General features: G+C 43.0%; 1 protein-coding gene across 1 annotated transcript in view; it reads left to right on the forward strand.

The window, feature by feature from the left end:
• Window positions 1-18,766, forward strand: part of LOC126199503 (uncharacterized) — an 80,360-nt gene that overhangs the window by 34,041 nt on the left and 27,553 nt on the right. The window contains exon 5 of the mRNA XM_049936426.1: window positions 8,845-9,123. Within this exon, the coding sequence (XP_049792383.1) occupies window positions 8,845-9,123 (279 nt within the window). The remainder of the gene's footprint in view (window positions 1-8,844; window positions 9,124-18,766) is intronic.

Here is an 18,766-nt window from a genome sequence, read left to right on the forward strand (position 1 = left end):
AATGAAACATAACAGAACACACATTACAATTTATAGTTGAATAAGCCAATTAAGATGAAAGAAAATGTTTGGAAAATGAGAAATGATATGTACGATGACGTATGGAGTTCCTAACAAGACACAATTTTCTCGCACAAACTTAGTACAAATACAAAAGTTTATCACAATAATTAACGATAAGGTACTGATGTAAAACTGTACATGTAGTGTAATCATGACAGTAGAATTGAGCAAAAATGATATTCCTAACAGTTGTAAAAGGCAAATATTTCAATATTACAAAAAAGGGACAAAAGAAAATATGCATAGCAATAAATACCAAGATGTTACATGTTAATGATTAATGGCAAGAAAGAACGAAAAAGAAATATTATTTCTGTTCACACGTCTAAGATATTTCAGTATTTTACCCAGTTACACACAGGACACAAATCACTACTAATCCATTACAGACACATACAAGGACATGGAACAAATAAACTACAAACACATGTGGGGTCAGGGAACAACCATGGCTAAACTAAAGAATAAGTTACTGAATGCATTCAGAGTATTAGCTGCAAGAAAAATCCTGTTATATAGTTTTTAGTCACCAGTCAGAGAGAGAATTATAGTCCGTATTTTTAGAGATACTTTCAAAATGCTTCCGCACTGTTTCGTCATCTGACTGCACACTAAGCTGCAATGAATCATCAAAACCAGCATCGAATTTGTTTTTCCTCTTACAGGCAATCAAGTACTGTAGAAAACAATGTACAAGAAAGATTTGCTTTCAACTTAGTGCAATTATTTTGTACTAATTTCGCAAGGTTCTTATTGATGACTTCTTCAACACTCTTAATTTGGTACGTCGTATTAACGATAATACTTCACTTTTCAACTGCATCATTATGCTTTTTGGAACTGAAATGCGTTTTGGCTGATTCATAAAACGTTTTGAAATTGGTGAATGGAACTGTCATATACAGTCAAAAAAGTCCAAAAAAACTTAGAAAGTGTATCTTTAACTGCTGTACAGTAAACCGATCATGATGAACGACAGACAGTGCAATCACAGTGTTCTCTATGTGTGATGTTAGCCATTCATCAAATTAAAATTTTTCTATGAAATCAATAGAGTCCAATTCTTGTGGAAACTGTCACTCTATTTTTTTTCTTTCAGTGTAATATATGCCACCAGAAACACAGACCATGAGACTACTATCTTTTTGATCGCAGTACTAGAAGCCAGCTGAGGTACTAGCTTTGTCTTTAATTCTGTACCCAATCAGTATAATTACTGGGATTTTAACAGAGATATTTGAGTTTAACTCATCAATCTTTTGTGATATTTCATCGTAGGTGATACGGTTTCAGACACCCTCACTTTTATTTTCGTTTTTTTTTTCGTTTATGAGGTACAAAAACTTACGAATATCTGTAATTTGTTCACTTCCGTTCCCCACGCTTTTAAACCTCACAATACACTATGTTGCACAAAAAGCACATTCAAGCTCTACTGCTCACTTACAACTCATTGTTGACTACGAAAAAACTGAGAGATAACTTCATTCACAGGCTATAACACTTTCATGCCATACGAGTATCTAACAGCTGGTTTTCATGACAGCGCATTTTAGAGTTTCATGCTCAAATGTGGTGCTTATTTGCAGTAGAGACAACGAAATTCATTAAATGAAGGCTGCTGTACTGCATAACAACTACTCAACGACTACCACCCATTGTTAGACCGCACAGGTTGACAGTAGTTCCAATGACAACGATTTCTACTTACACTAGTAAGAATCAGCGGACACGTAGTAGAAACGAACACCTCTTCACAAATGAAGGAAATAACAACATGCTACTTTAAATTAGCGCCTCGCAGATGTTAACCATTATTTGAATTTCAAAGGAGTAAGCTTTTGTCGAATGTGTTTTGGCGTTCAACTCTTTTGTTACTCCAACAGCCATTTGAGGATTATGGAGATGCGCGCATCTAATGACCTATACTAGGAACTGGGAGGTTGACTTTTTTGTTCCCTAGGAAGGCAGATCTCTCATGGCTATTCTTCTTAATGCTATCGCGCACACAATAGACAAAAGTACCGTTACTCAGGCGGCAGGCAACTCCATTTCAATTCATTATAGCAAGTAGTAACGCCTGGAGTCCGTTGACATGTAATCTTTCTTTCCTTATGAGCTACACATTGTTCGTAAATACTATTATTCCAAATATTCTCTCTATAGAAATTTAAATTTAATTTTTTTTTTATTTTTCGCCGTATAGGTACCACACTTTAATTTTTCAAGGATGTTGTCGTTTTTAACATTTTACTTCATTCTTTCAATTTTCATGTTTAACGTCCATTTATGAGGCAACTATTCATTCTTTTCAAGTTGTTAAAACGAATAATCCACGTGTCTCTAGGAAAACCACAACAGTGTCATCAATAGAGTATTCTTACATGTTGAAAATAAATTGATGGTTCATCTGCTCAGTCTCATTATCACGTCACTTCCTGTTGTTAAGGAACACGTCCTGAAACAAAAGAATCGATATTTTGTACCGGTGTTGTAGCCCAGTCAGAGGACATCAAAGAAGGTCGTTTAGCGGAAAAATCGTGTAATCCCACGTTTTTGCACAATGATAGGAGGGACTGTCATGAAGAACATACTAAACATTCTGACCAGTGGGGTGTGAACGTTGGAGTGATAGTGGGGGAGGGGGTGCTTTAAAGGCCACTTTATTGGTTTTTCTCGACTCAACAACTGCACCTTCTAGTTAAAACGTTTCCCAGTACAGAATTAAACTACATTAAATATCCTACAAAAGAGGTCTGACTCATCTTTCTCAGTGACTAATAGTTTCGGTGTTGTAGGGGATACAAAAATCGCAGAGTATTAAGTATATTCATGAACGAAATTCACCAACAGCAGTGTAGTTGAGGTGTTATTTTATTTTGTTTTGGCTACCAGTTTCGGCGTTGAAAATGGTTCAAATGGCTCTGAGCACTATGGAACTTAACATATGAGGTCATCAGTCCACTAGAACTTAGAACTACTTAAACCTAACTAACCTAAGGACATCACACACATCCATGCTCAAGGCAGGATTCGAACCTGCGACCGTAGCAGTCGCGCGGTTCCGGACTGAAGCGCCTAGAACCGCTCGGCCACAGCAACCGGCTTTCGGCGTTCCTCTTTGCCATCTTCAGGCCCCGTATTCATCTCACAAAAATAAACGATATTGTCACACACTGCCATATATTCTTGGATGTCGTGAATTCCAAACCGTGCCCCAAGTGCTTCATCCGAAGATTTTCTCGATGATGATGGATCAACAGAGGCTGATATTAAAAATATTGTCCTAACGATATAAAATTAATGTTTAACTTTAAGTGAACTGGGTTAAACCTAACTTAAAATGTTTGTACTACATATAAGTGCAGAAGAGCCGTATTACGGGATAAATTGTGTTCCCGTGGTGTAACAAAGATGGAGGAGGAAGGTGTGTAGGGTAGAAACGCAAGGGAAGGTAGATCGCCGGATCGTATTCACTCACTTTTCTCCTTCATAGGTGCGCAGACCGAAGGTCAATTAGGTGATTCCACACCCTACCTACCCCACTACATGACAAGAAGCAACTTCAGGGTGTTTCACAAAGTTATACGGACCCTCCATAGAGTTCCTTGCGAATGGTGGCGAAGCAGTGCGCATTCGCGCCGGGCGGTCTTTACTTTGCTCGAAGTACTTTAGCGCTATATGGAAATCAGATATGAGTTACTAATAATAGTAAGGCAAGTAACGTATATGGACAGAATCTACGTAAATCTCTGCACACTGTTCTGCGCTGCTAGAGCTGAAATTGATTCTTACTCATCCAGTACGGCAGCTGTAGCGTTCTTCTGGGAAAGGTGACTTCCTCCAATACAAACGTTTCTCGCTTTTCAGTTTACAGACGTCCTTTACCTCCTCAGCATTTCCGGTCCAGTTGTCTTGTGTGAACAGACAAAATAACTTTACTGAGGACGTGTTTACATAGTGGCATCACTTTCAGCTTATGGGATGACTACTTATTTGCAGGTGTTAAGTGAGCTTTTATATGAGATACGTCCCTGCGTTTTCAATTTGTAAGTGTGATGTTGTCAGTGGCCTACGTAGTATTGGTAGGAAAGGGACTGGACTCCTAAATGTGGCACCTTACATCTGTCTGTCGTCGACAGTGCATCGTGGAGCGTGTGTAATTGTGTTTTAGTCACTTGGTGGTGAATTAATGAATGACCAAAACGATACTACACCTCTTCCAGTATTAACAGTATTACTGGTGGACTGCATAAATCTTTCCTATCGAAGAATTTTTGGCACTTGTAGAGTGGGCTGCGCTGTGTGGAGTCACTTACCACACACCCGCAGTTTATCTTCGCAGATGGGTGTGAATACTCCTTTTGTAATGGAACTCATCAAGTGTAAAGCAGCAATTTACTGTAATGTGTCGCTTGACTTAAGTTGAAATATGTGAAGTTCTGTAACGCGTAGGTGACCTACTTCTGCTGTAGAGGGAGAAAATTTAAGCCTCTGGGCCTCTTCAGATTTTGGGAGATCTGAGGATGGGATAATGCTTTTGGTATCGCTCGTCCTGTGAGAAGTATTTCAGACAGTTGGCTGATGTGATGTGTTTGATACCACACGGGTTGTGAAAAGTATTCCAGACAGTTGGCTGGAGTGATGCATTTGATAGGCCTCGGGCTGTGAAAGGTATTCCAGACAGATGCAGTGGAGGCAATGAAATCGATATCGTTGAACGCATATTTACAGCATGTTGCACTTGCAAAAGGCTGTTCAGAGTGGTGGACACTTGACACCTCCAGCTGTTGAGCTTTTTACATACTAAGTACTCATTCAGTAAAGTAAAAATAATTCCGCTATACAAACACGAGCTCAGTGAAGTCGTTTTGTGTATCACAGAAGTGAACTTGATAGTAAATGCTGAGGAGGTACAGTCAGTCTCCAAACTGAAAGGTGAGCAGCGTTCATGGTGGGGGACGCTGCCTCTCCCGCAAGAACGCCATAGGAGACGGTTAAGCGTCAGTTTCTCCTTTAGCAGGACAGAACAGCTTGCACAGATTTACGTAGATTCTGTGGGCATGCGTTTTTTGGTTATAGTGTTAGTAACTCTCACCTGCATTTTCTGGGAAACAAATGCTCCCGCCCACGTCTGCACACTCTCGCCAGTGACTGTCGAGGAACTGTGTGAAGGGTCCGTATGACTTTGTACTGGCCTCTTGTGAGGCAATGGGCTAGATAAGAGTGAGGAATCACCTGTTCGACCTTCAGTCTGCAGACTTATGAAGGAGGGAAGTAATCCGGCGATCTGCCTTCCCTCGCACTTCTACCCCATACCTCTCCTCTCTCTTCCGCTCCCAGAATACAGTCTACCCCTGATACCCTTCTCCTGTACTAAGATGTGGTATCCATATTTAATATTCGTTTTTAACCCAGTTCAATTAAAGATAAATACTAATTTTATGCCGTTAGAATAATATTTTTAACACCCTGAAACGCGGAAATTATTAGACCTAGAGAAAAACCAGTACCAACGTCTTTTTTTTTTTTTTACATGAAATGTAAAGTAGTTTAGTATGCCGACCAGCCAGGTGTTGTAGCAAGTGATCGCTGTCTCAATAACATACAGATGCGTCTTTGAATTCTGGCCCGTGTTTTGACTGGACAAAAGATGGGATCCTTCCTACACGTTGGTCGGGGGGCCTGAAGATTGCAAAATATATCCCGAAACTGATATCCAAATAAAATAACCATTTGGAAATCTAGACCACTGAAGGTATTTGATCTGACGTACTATACTGAACAGCCGAGGTACTGCAGCCATTTGTGAAATGATGGACATGCAGAGACGTAATGTACTTTAATTTTGTACTGGGAAATCTATTCACTATGAGCCGCGCTTTTAGAGTTATTCAAGAAAAACACAAAAAAAGTGACCTTGCAGTACCCCCAGCCCCCCACTCCAATGCTCACACCCAAACAGTCAAGATGTTTAGTACGTCTTTCAGGGCACTTCCTCCCAGCACAGTGCAAAAATATGCGATTACACGATTTTTCCCCTAATTTTCCTTCATGGAGTGGACTATTGCACCAAACATAATACCCGTTTGTGAAACATCGATATTCCTGTGCCAAGTTTTTAGATTCGATTTTGAAACTATAGAAAAATATTATAGTGCATGCAAATTCTGAAAGATTTTCTGACTGTAAGCACGTGTTGTCTGGCAACAGGCGTTCCCTAGGATCCGAGAACCACTACATGTTATGAGATGAAACGGTCGCACGGCATTAATTACCAGGAGACCCTCCCTGGGGTTGTTCATCAGCCTAATGAAAATTTTCCTACTTGACCCAGCGTCGGCGACTTACGCGTCGTTGAGTATTACATGAAACGTTTAGGACAGGGCCGGCCAAGACTCACGCTCCCCTGGCTACCTCGCTCTCGGTGAGCGTAGACGAGTCTGCTCAGCGCCCCGAACTGCCCCAACACTACAAACTAGGTAGTTGATGGTTGGAGGCTACATCTTTGTTACAGGTAGACTGCGAAAACCAGTTCATAGTTGTTGGCCACGATTAGAGTTAATCCTCTCAGCGTCAGTTAAGACAGGAGGTGGTGCACTGAAGCACCGAAACTGGTGGCCATATAATAAACAACATCATAAGGATGGCTGTAGGTGTTCCATTTTATTACATAAGCGAAGGGCCACAGTCCCTCAAATCTCCAGTCAAAAAGGATGGACATACAAAAACTTAAGCACAACTGTCCAAGATTAAAATTCCGTCTCAACCTAACAAGACGTAACCCATTATTTTCTTATCTCATAGCAGGAACAAGTAGGTAACCTGTAGCAAACGGTGGGACAACCAGCTGAAAGTACTTGAGTTGCCTTCGTCGTTAATTATTGGGGACAATAGCTGCCGGATAGGTGACCCGGAACCCAACACAGTATAAACATTTTCATCATATAATTTCGAGATGAGACTTGGTTTTTGAAATGTCGTTTATTGTAATAAATCTGAGTTTTCAAGAGTTAAAGATTGTCTCATCTCTAACAACATATTTCCTGATATTTGCAGGTTTTTTGCTATTATTTTATATCTAGATTAATTGCTATACAGGGCAGTTTCTCCACCAGTTTGTTGTAAAAATTTTCTGTAGTCAAGCGGAAAGAGGTTGGAGGACTTGCAAGAAAGTTACTTTATTTGGTCTACGTACCAATGAGGAGAAATGAAATTCAAGTTATTGGGACGCTTTTGAGCTTGGTGGTACATTCATTTGGGTCTGCTTTTTGTAATCAAGTCCGTCTCCTTAGTCTGAGTGGTCAGGGCGTCTACCATGCAGCAGGCCCGGCCTCGATTCCTAGCCGAGTCGGAGATCTTTTCTCCGCCCGGGAACTGGGTATTGTCCTCATCATCATTTCATCGTCATCGACACGCAGGTTACCCAATATGGCGTAAACTGAAAAGACTTGCACCTCGACGGCCAAACTTGCCATCAATACCGCAGGATCATTTCATGTAATTTGGCTGTAGTCAAGCAATGGTATCTCCCTAAAGTTTTTACCCTCTACCCGTCTCTTCCCTCCATTACTGAACGACTATCTGTTGGTGCCTCGCGATGTGTTCTATGAACTGACCCTCCTTTTGTGTAGCTATGCCATACATTTCATTACTGCGCAATCAATTGAGAGTATCTTCACTGGTTATCCTATCTACCCTTAGGGATGGTATACCGGGTGATCAAAAAGTCAGTATAAATTTGAAAACTTAATAAACCGCGGAATAATGTAGATAGAGAGGTAAAAATTGACACACATGCTTCGAATGACATGGGATTTTATTAGAGCAAAAAAACCGTTATAGGGCCTTTTTTCTTCGACGAAATGGGTGATTCCGGTTTTGTAACTGCTACCGTGACGGGTGAGAGGTACGCCGATATGTTACAGAATCGCATCATCCCCAACCTGGCTGATAAACGCCTGCTGGAACGTACGATGTTTATGCAGGATGGCGCTCCACCCCATATTGCTAGACGTGTGAAAGATCTCTTGATCGTGTGCTCAGCCGCCACTTTCATCATGCTTGGCCTCCCAGGTCCCCAGACCTCAGTCCATACGATTATTGGCTTTGGGGTTACCTGAAGTCGCAAGTGTATCGTGATCGACCGACATCTATAGGGATGCTGAAAGACAACATCCGACGCCAATGCCTCGCCATAACTCCGGATATGCTTTACAGTGCTGTTCACAACATTATTCCTCGACTACAGCTATTGTTGAGGAATGATGGTGGACATATTGAGCATTTCCTGTAAAGAACATGATCTTTGCTTTGTCTTACTTTGTTATGCTAATTCTTGCTATTCTGATCAGATGAAGCGCCATCTGTCGGATATTTTTTAACTTTTGTAGTTTTTTGGTTCTAATAAAACCCCATGTCATTCCAAGCACGTGTGTCAATTTTTACCTCTCTATCTACATTATTCTGTGATTTATTTAGTTTTCAAATTTATACTGACTTTTTCATCACCCGGTATGCCTTATAAATTCTTTGTTGTTGTATAAGACAGTTTGCAGTTTTTAATTTTCGTTTAATGTGTATCGTTAAGTTCCATAACTTTTATAATTACATATTTTACATGCTTTTTTATACCAAAAGTCTAATGAGTAATCTCGTAGTTTAAAGCTTCCGATGCCCATTTGAGGAAATGTGCTCATTTCTTAATTTGGCTACGCTTTGGCCACTAGTGTAGCGAGACGAGTCACAGGAAGGGCAAACGTGGCGTGTGTTTTTCCGCAGCCCACCGCCATCTTCATGCCGCCGAACCAGTGGGTGTCGCTGGCTCGCCATTCTCCGGAAGGCCGACTGCGGCCGGCAATGCAGCAGGTGCGTCTGTGCTTCACCGGAGGAGCCGCTCTCAACGCGGAGACGCACGCGTGGGTGGAGGCGTGTACGGGCCGGCCGCTGGTGCAGTGGTACGGCCAGACGGAGGCCTTACCGGTGTGCAACGTGCTCGCCAGCCCTCACCGGCCGCCACCTGGATCCGTGGGTCGCCTCCATGCCGGAGTGCAAGCCAAGGTACAGCACACAACTACACGCCAGTCAGTTGCGTGAGCCCTCTGGACATTGCTAAACATTACTTAGCTACATATTCCGTAGATCATTTCTATAACTGATACTAAAATGTAGGCTTTCACGGCCGGAAATGTCATGTCCATTATGACTATCCGGGCTGTTATGCCGCTAGCGAGCCAGCGGGTGTGTTGGACCTTCCATCGATCTACAGACCTCCTTGAAGATGTCTCCCGCAGACGGAGACGAAACGTTGGGAATTGAGACAAAATTCATCAACCGACCACGGCATAACAGCCCGGATAATCATAAGGGACATGACATTTCTACAACTGCTATCGAAAGGAAGTATACTTCCTTTGCAGCTGTACACTGAGGAGACAGAAGTCACGGTGTATCTCCTTATATCGTGACGAACCTCCTTATGACCGACAACTCGACGTGGCTTGGAATCAACAAGTCGTTGGAAGTACTGTGGTGTCACCGCCAGACACCACACTTGCTAGGTGGTAGCTTTTAAATCGGCCGCGGACCCGCGTGTCGCCACTGTCAGTGATAGCAGACCGAGCGCCACCACACGGCAGGTCTAGAGAGACGTCCTGGCACTCGCCCCAGTTGTACAGCCGACGTTGATAGCCATGGATCACTGACAATTACGCTCTCATTTGCCGAGACGATAGTTAGCATAGCCTTCAGCTTCGTCATTTGCTACGACCTAGCAAGGCGCCGTATTCATTTGATATTTATATTAATGCCTGTACAGTCAAGAGAGATGTTCTACAATTGTGGATTAAAGTTAAGTATTCAAGAAGCTCCGTACTTTATTTAGTAGACTCATTTCCTTTTAACTGTTCCAGACCTCACGCCAATCTGCGTGAGCTTAACGCGTGCCTTTCGGCTTCCTCTCGTTGTGACTTGGCTGTGTTGCATAGTCACAACAAGTACCCTGCAGAAATATTAAGCAATGCTACCTCTATAGCCGTCAAAATTGCGAAAGTGTTGCCGGTGCAGGATTTTGTGCACGAACTGACTGACCTCTTAAGTACGCCGCATAAATGTTCGATGGGATTCATGTCGGGTGATCTGGGCGGCCAGATCATTCGCTCGAATTGTCCAGAATGTTCTTCAAACCAATCGCGAACGAATGTGGCTCGGTGACAAGGCGAATCGTTGTCTGGGAACATGAAATCAATGAATGGTAGCAAATAGTCTACAAGTAGCCGAACATAAGCATTTCCAGTCGATGATAGATTCAGTTGGCTCACAGGAACTCAGTCCATTCCATGTAAACACAACCTACACCATTGATAAGCCACCACCAGCTTGAACAGTGCCTTGTTGACAACTTGAGTCAATGGCTTCGTGGGATCTGCGCCACCCTATCATCAGCTCTTACCAGCTGAAATTGGGACTAATCTGACGAGGCCACGGTTTTCCAGTCGTCTAGGGTCCAACCCACATAGCCATGAGACCAGGATAGGCGCTGCAGGCGATTTGTGCTGTTAGCACGGTCGTCTGCTGCCACAGCCCTTTAACGCCAGATTTCGCCTCACTGCCATAACGGATACGTTCGTTGTACGTCCCAGATGAATTCCTGCGGCTACTTCACGCAGTGCTGCTTGTCTGTTAGCACTGACAACTCTAGGCAAACGCCACTAAAAATGGTTCAAATGGCTCTGAGCACTATGGGACTCAACTGCTGAGGTCATTAGTCCCCTAGAACTTAGAACTAGTTAAACCTAACCTAAGGACATCACACACATCCATGCCCGAGGCAGGATTCGAACCTGCGACCGTAGCGGTCTCGCGGTTCCAGACTGCAGCGCCAGAACCGCGTTAAACGCCACTACTCTTAGCGTTAAGTGTAGGCCGTAGTGAGAGGTAATGCCTGAAAATCTGATATTCTCGTAACACTCTTGACGCTGCGGATCTCGGAATACTGAATGCCTAAACATTTCCAAAATGGAATATTCCATGCGTCTAGCTGTCATTACCATTCCGCGTTCAAAGTGTATTAATTCCCACCGAAAGCCTTTTCACACGAATCACTTAAGTACAAATGACAGCTCCGCGAATGCACTGCCCCCTTATACCTTGTGTACGCGATGCTATCGCCTTCTATATACACTCCTGGAAATTGAAATAAGAACACCGTGAATTCATTGTCCCAGGAAGGGGAAACTTTATTGACACATTCCTGGGGTCAGATACATCACATGATCACACTGACAGAACCACAGGCACATAGACACAGGCAACAGAGCATGCACAATGTCGGCACTAGTACAGTGTATATCCACCTTTCGCAGCAATGCAGGCTGCTATTCTCCCATGGAGACGATCGTAGAGATGCTGGATGTAGTTCTGTGGAACGGCTTGCCATGCCATTTCCACCTGGTGCCTCAGTTGGACCAGCGTTCGTGCTGGACGTGCAGACCGCGTGAGACGACGCTTCATCCAGTCCCAAACATGCTCAATGGGGGACAGATCCGGAGATCTTGCTGGCCAGGGTAGTTGACTTAAACCTTCTAGAGCACGTTGGGTGGCACGGGATACATGCGGACGTGCATTGTCCTGTTGGAACAGCAAGTTCCCTTGCCGGTCTAGGAATGGTAGAACGATGGGTTCGATGACGGTTTGGATGTACCGTGCACTATTCAGTGTCCCCTCGACGATCACCAGTGGTGTGCGGCCAGTGTAGGAGATCGCTCCCCACACCATGATGCCGGATGTTGGCCCTGTGTGCCTCGATCGTATGCAGTCCTGATTGTGGCGCTCACCTGCACGGCGCCAAACACGCATACGACCATCATTGGCACCAAGGCAGAAGCGACTCTCATCGCTGAAGACGACACGTCTCCATTCGTCCCTCCATTCACGCCTGTCGCGACACCACTGGAGGCGGGCTGCACGATGTTGGGGCGTGAGCGGAAGACGGCCTAACGGTGTGCGGGACCGTAGCCCAGCCTCATGGAGACGGTTGCGAATGGTCCTCGCCGATACCCCAGGAGCAACAGTGTCCCTAATTTGCTGGGAAGTGGCGGTGCGGTCCCCTACGGCACTGCGTAGGATCCTACGGTCTTGGCGTGCATCCGTGCGTCGCTGCGGTCCGGTCCCAGGTCGACGGGCACGTGCACCTTCCGCCGACCACTGGCGACAACATCGATGTACTGTGGAGACCTCACGCCCCACGTGTTGAGCAATTCGGTGGTACGTCCACCCGGACTCCCGCATGCCCACTATACGCCCTCGCTCAAAGTCCGTCAACTGCACATACGGTTCACGTCCACGCTGTCGCGGCATGCTACCAGTGTTAGAGACTGCGATGGAGCTCCGTATGCCACGGCAAACTGGCTGCCACTGACGGTGGCGGTGCACAAATGCTGCGCAGCTAGCGCCATTCGACGGCCAACACCGCGGTTCCTGGTGTGTCCGCTGTGCCGTGCGTGTGATCATTGCTTGTACAGCCCTCTCGCAGTGTCCGGAGCAAGTATGGTGGGTCTGACACACCGGTGTCAATGTGTTCTTTTTTCCATTTCCAGGAGTGTATGTCCGTATCACTATCCCATGACTTTTGTCACCTCCGTGTATGTGTCTGTATGTTGGCCACTTTTCACGAGATTAAGTAACACAGTAGCTTAAACTGAATAAACATGGAATGGAAAACATATTAATTAAGCCAACTTTACCATTGCTATCACTGGAAGAGTGTCAACAAAACCTTAGGCTAAAGTGGTCAGAATTGTACCAGTTGTATGTCAGTGGCGAGTTATTCTAGTGAGTAGGTGGAACACTATTTATTAACCAGGATGATCAGCGTGCCAAAGACGATATCTCTTTTGTAAAATGCTGCGAACGCCAAAACCCCATAATTTCCCGTCTCTTCCATCTAGCACTCAAGGATAGTCCTGCTTTTCTGCTCTAATATGTGCACACTGTAATTACTCAAGATTTATTTTAATAAATTGAGGTGGCCTGAGAAGTAAGAGTGATTATTCATAAATAAAAAGATCTAAATTGCAGAGACCCGTCGAATATGACTGAGAGATGCATTTTCCTCTTACAATCAGCAGTTTACATCAGCGATGGATTGACAATTACAGTTGTGTCAGGCATCTACTGTCTCAGACGAGAGCACGCGAAAGACAGCGGTATCAGGCGAACGTCTTCTCTTCAACGCCTTTAATGATGCTTCTGAAAATCATGGTTCAAAATGGTTCAAATGGCTCTGAGCACTATGGGACTCAACTGCTGAGGTCATTAGTCCCCTAGAACTGAGAACTAGTTAAACCTAACTAACCTAAGGACATCACAAACATCCATGCCCGAGGCAGGATTCGAACCTGCGACCGTAGCGGTCATGCGGTTCCAGACTGCAGCGCCTTTAACCGCACGGCCACTTCGGCCGGCGAAAATCATGTTAATAGTAAGCTTTAGCACGGTATACATTTATAGAAAGAGACTTGACATGCGTTATTCGTTTATAGAACGAAGTATGCTATTTCGACCACTTTGAAATTTAGATCAGGTACGAGTTTTAGAAGCAATATGTAATTTAAATAGTCTGCAATTTGTTGAACTGGTTGCAGAGGAAGGATCTGCAACGCAGAGAATACTAGAAACCAGTTATTCCCCGTTTATCAATCCATTTTTACGCGTTTCGGCTTTAGCAATCATCAGAATCCTGGTTCAAACGAAAACCAGATGATTATATAGTTACATAGTTGACTTGCAACGAACATGAGCAGTATGTAATTAACATGTTGGCCGGTCGGAGTGGCCGAGCGGTTCTAGGCACTACAGTCTGGAACCACGCGACCGCTACGGTCGCAGGTTCGAATCCTGCCTCGGGCATGGATGTGTGTGATGTACTCAGGTTAGTTAGGTTTAAGTAGTTCTAAGTTCTAGGGGACTGATGACCTCAGAAGTTAAGTCCCATAGTGCTCAGAGTGATTTTTTTAATTAACATGTTGAACACGGAGCCGATTTTACTGCACTTTCCGTTGAGGTGGTGGTCTCGCGTGCTAGGGACCATTTGACGTGTGTCGACTTGGTGAATAAACGAGCATGTAATGCTGCGCCTGCCGGAGCAGCAACCCATCCGACGGTCAGGCCGTGTTTGCCACCTACCGCGCAGGCGCTACCGAAGGAAAATTTTGTTCGCAACTGCCGTCGAGCTGAGTAAGTAAAAAGTGGTTCAAATTGTTTTAAGCACTATGGGACTTAACATCTGAGGTCATTAGTAGACTTAGAACTGCGTAAACCTAACTAACCTAAGGACATCACACACATCCATGCCCGAGGCAGGATTCGAACCTGCGACTGTAGCAGCCACGTGGTTCCGGACTGAAGCGCATAGAACCGCTCGACCACAACGGCCGGCGCTGAGTTAGTAAGCACAATGTATATACACTACTTGACGGTTGTTAAGTTTGTGTATAAATGGTTGTTATATGGTAAGAAATAGAGCTGCGCTCTACCGAAATTACAGTTCGGTAGTTTTGGTACAGTACATAAATGATGAACTAAATTTTAGAATTTGTAGGATTGGTACGGAAACGAACATAAATGAAAGTATGAAAGAGAAACTTGGAAGTCGACGCCTTCTGTTTGTCTTTCGTTTCTTTGTTTTGCACATAATTAGAACCGCACGTCGTTCAGTATTATTCCATTGTGTATTTTATATCCTTAAAAATATAAATTGAATTTTATAAGTAATAAAAATTAGTTGATCGCGTGACTTTGGCGCTTTTATGTAACCAAAACAATTACTTTTGATGCAAGTGGAGTTTACATGCACAAACATAAAATATCTGTACACTGTTGTTATTTTGTGCTCAATAGAACGTTCTTCATAATGATGAAATGCAATCGCTTCCTGTCATTACTGATAAATTTGAAGTTGTTTATGAATAACAGAAACGTGTTTTATTAAGGTCGGCGAAGTACTGAAATGACGTTTGTTACGTTTTGGTTTCGCGTTTTTTCTTTTTTTCTTTAAATATAGCGTTTTCTAGCCCTAAAGGATATATATATATATATATATATATATATATATATATATATATATATATTTACTACAACATCCCTCTGTTTCGCCTTACATACCAGCAGTTTTCCAGTAAAGCCAGATTTAAAAACTGACGGTTTCAATTTAGCTATAAATACTGTTTATTTCAAATATTACACACAGGAGGATAAATGCACAGAACAATAATGTTTCGTAGGTCACGCCGCCCTCACGCAGTTTCTAGACGCTTCGCCGTTCCCAGTTTCTGCGGGAAACTGGTAAGACATTGATCTCATACGCAGACAGTGCGATCGAAATGAAGTAACGTCCGACAGTTATGTAAGGTACCTAAGGTACAGGTAACGCGGTTACGATCCTAACTGACAAAGGCTCCTAGGAAAATTACAGTAGTCTACGCTCACTTACGATAGTCTACGGTAGCTTCCTATAGTTTTACAGATGTAGTAAGAAGGCGAGCGCCAAGAGACAATCAGTTAGAGAAAGCCACAGTTAATTAAAGAGTGGTTAGTTTCACAAAGCTTTGTTGCATATTGTACAAAAATGTCACGAGGAGAAGACAGTGATCCAAAAATGGCTCTGAGCACTATGGGACTTAACTTCTGAGGTCATCAGTCCCCTACAACTTAGAACTACTGAAACCTAACTAACCTAAGGACATCACACACATGCATGCCCGAGGCAGGATTCGAACCTGCGACCGTAGCGGTCGCACAGTTCCAGACTGTAGCGCCCAGAACCGCTCGACCACGCCGGCCGGCTGACAGTGATCCATCGAGTGCGTTATTTATACCATGTAAATGTCGCCGCGCAATGCGACTCCCATCACACGACAGTGATAATTCGTCTGACGCTTCACTAAGGATTTGACCCTCCAGGGAACCAGCCAAACACTGTGCGTTTTACGAGTGCGCACGATGCCAAGTTAGTGATGAAAATGACCAAACCGTAGTAAAGTCGAAGATTTTTGTGGACTCTTTGTCGCAGATTAAGTACTTGAACACGTCAGTGAACACACGCGTATTTATGCTACACAAACGACAAAGGTTTGCAAATGTTTCAATTAATGGGTGGCAACAAACAGGAATGAATTAAAGCGGTTTGTTTGGTGGACGGGATTGGTGAAACTTCCTTCCATACATCCATATTGCTTAATTCAAACATTCTCGCGAGAGGTAACGAGCAGCTATCGTTTAGAAATTCTGTTGAGAATCCTGCATCTCGCAGGCAATACAAAAGTTGACGCTTTCAGATCGCTCTCAAAGTTCATTCATCATCGACGAACTGAACAAAAATTTAAAAAAATATTATGAATCGAAGGGTATCTAATACCGTTCCGAGGACGAATTGTATTCAGGCAATATTTGAGACAAAAGAGCCGCAAGTACAACATTAATATGTTTAAACTGTACTACGATAAAGGATACTGCTACAGTTTTCGAATTCACACTGACAAATTATTTGAAAATAGCACAATTTTTTTTTGGTACCCTTCGACTAAATCGCAAAGGAATTCCCAAATAAACTGTAATGATGAAACTGAAGCGAGGGGAGTGGAACGCAAAACAGAATATTCAAGCAATTACGGTTCTAAGGTGGAAGGACGAAAGACACATTTCGGTTTTTTCCACCAAACATTCGAATGAAATAGAAACCTTGTCTACAAAAAGAGTTGTTCGTCGAAAACCAAAATTCGTTTCTGAATATAATAAAGGAAAAACTGCTATTGATCTGTCTGGTTACATGAGTCCATACAGGAATGAGTTGAGGATGATGAAATGGCGTCGAAAGTTAGCAATCGACCTTTTTTGAACGCCGCTGTTGTGAACGCGTTACATGCACGGTAAATGCCAATCACAATCTGTCGGAAACAATTGGCAGATGCACTCATAAAGCAGTCGCTTGAAGCAACTGCAGTCAGTGTCGATACAAGGAGAAGTATACATCAGTTGGTAACAAACGAAGTTAAGGCAGATAAAAGTGCGGAATATTGTTATAAATGTTACGAGACAAACACAAAAACATTCGTCCCCAATGCACCTAGAAAAATAATTGAAGAGGTTTTTCTCTTGTGCAATGCGCCGAAATCTAAGCCCCATATTTGTACTGAATGTTTTAATAAACTTCAATAAAATTACAACATTTGTTTTTAATCTTGACACTGCCGTCCCTATTCACTGATCTCGTCCAAACGAAGAGTCTATTGACAGTCCCACGGGACTGACGGCGTGCTTAACATGTAGAAATCACGAATTCTCTCAAGCCCAAAGCCATGCGCCGAAATCACTTACCCATCCTGCTGAGACAGCATAATGACTCGAGGATGCTGTTCCACCGTCGTTCTAAAGTTCTAAAGATCTTTACCGTTAGAAATGATACACACACAGTCAAAGGCACTTCCTAGTCTTACACAGTACTTGCGTGTACTGTCGCTACTCTTATGCATCGTATGGAAAGCGTCAGTACTCCGAAAGTACTAAATTAAATTCGGAATGAACATTTTCTGCGGCGCGTTCATTTACGTGTGCTGCCCATAAAGCGGTTCACTAGCGACTCACACTTTTGAGTGTGCCAACACATTAGCTGGCGCACTATCCACTGAACATACGCTTCCGTGCTCGTTAGTCACATTAGATGCAGTCACGTTTGCAAATGAATGAAGATCTACGAAACGTAACAGAGGAAACTAACTCATAAAGTGCTGTCCACCATTACCATACACATCCATGGGCTGATGTGGACTCTGACCATAATTTACTGTTTCCACATTGCAGGTTAAAAGAGATTAAATTGTAGGAAAGCAGGAATTTAAAGAGATAGGATATGGATAATCTGAATAAGCAGATATTATTTAGGGCTTCAAAGGAAGCATTAGGCTGCAAAAAGAGTACGGAAAGTAATAGAAGAAGAATGGATAACTTTGAGAGATGAAACGTGGAAGACAGCAGATGATTAAACTGGAATAAAGACAAGGCCCAGCAGAAATCCTTGGATAACGTACGAAATATTGACTCTAACTGACGGACGGAGAAAATACAAAAATTCTGCAAATGAGGCAGTCAGAAGAGAATACAGGCGTCTAAAAATACTCTCCTGTGCTTAGAAGTGCTTCTTCATTCGTCATTCTCTCACAACCATGTTTCAGAACTATCCAAGTATCTTTCGTAGTGGTACGATATCGTGCTAGATAGTTAGTAGCCAAAAAAAATTTCTGTGAAGTTGAGAAATTAAAGGACTGCTAAATTGGTAGATATAACTGAGAAAAATTTGCGTTCGAGAGAAGCATGAGAATAAAGGACCTACTACAAAAGTTTAAGGAAAACAAATCTAAACTTAATTACACTGTAGACCGGATTTTAGAAGGAAAAGGGGTTCTCTGTGTTACTGGTACTTGCCTACCGTTACAACCTAAATAGAGTTAAACCGAAGAGAAAGGTGATGAAACAAACTGGAGGAAGTAATATCAATATTGTCAAAGACATTTATATACTGCCGTAAATCTGTATAAAAGAAGACTATTTCAAGAGTTATGGTTTACTACACTGTTTAGACCGTTTACTGTGCTCAAAAGAAGCAGCTGTGAAGAATAATATGTTTATTTTAATGACTTATCAGCATGCG

The sequence above is a fragment of the Schistocerca nitens genome, chromosome 8 (genome assembly GCF_023898315.1).
Source record: "Schistocerca nitens isolate TAMUIC-IGC-003100 chromosome 8, iqSchNite1.1, whole genome shotgun sequence".
Taxonomy (NCBI): domain Eukaryota; kingdom Metazoa; phylum Arthropoda; class Insecta; order Orthoptera; family Acrididae; genus Schistocerca; species Schistocerca nitens.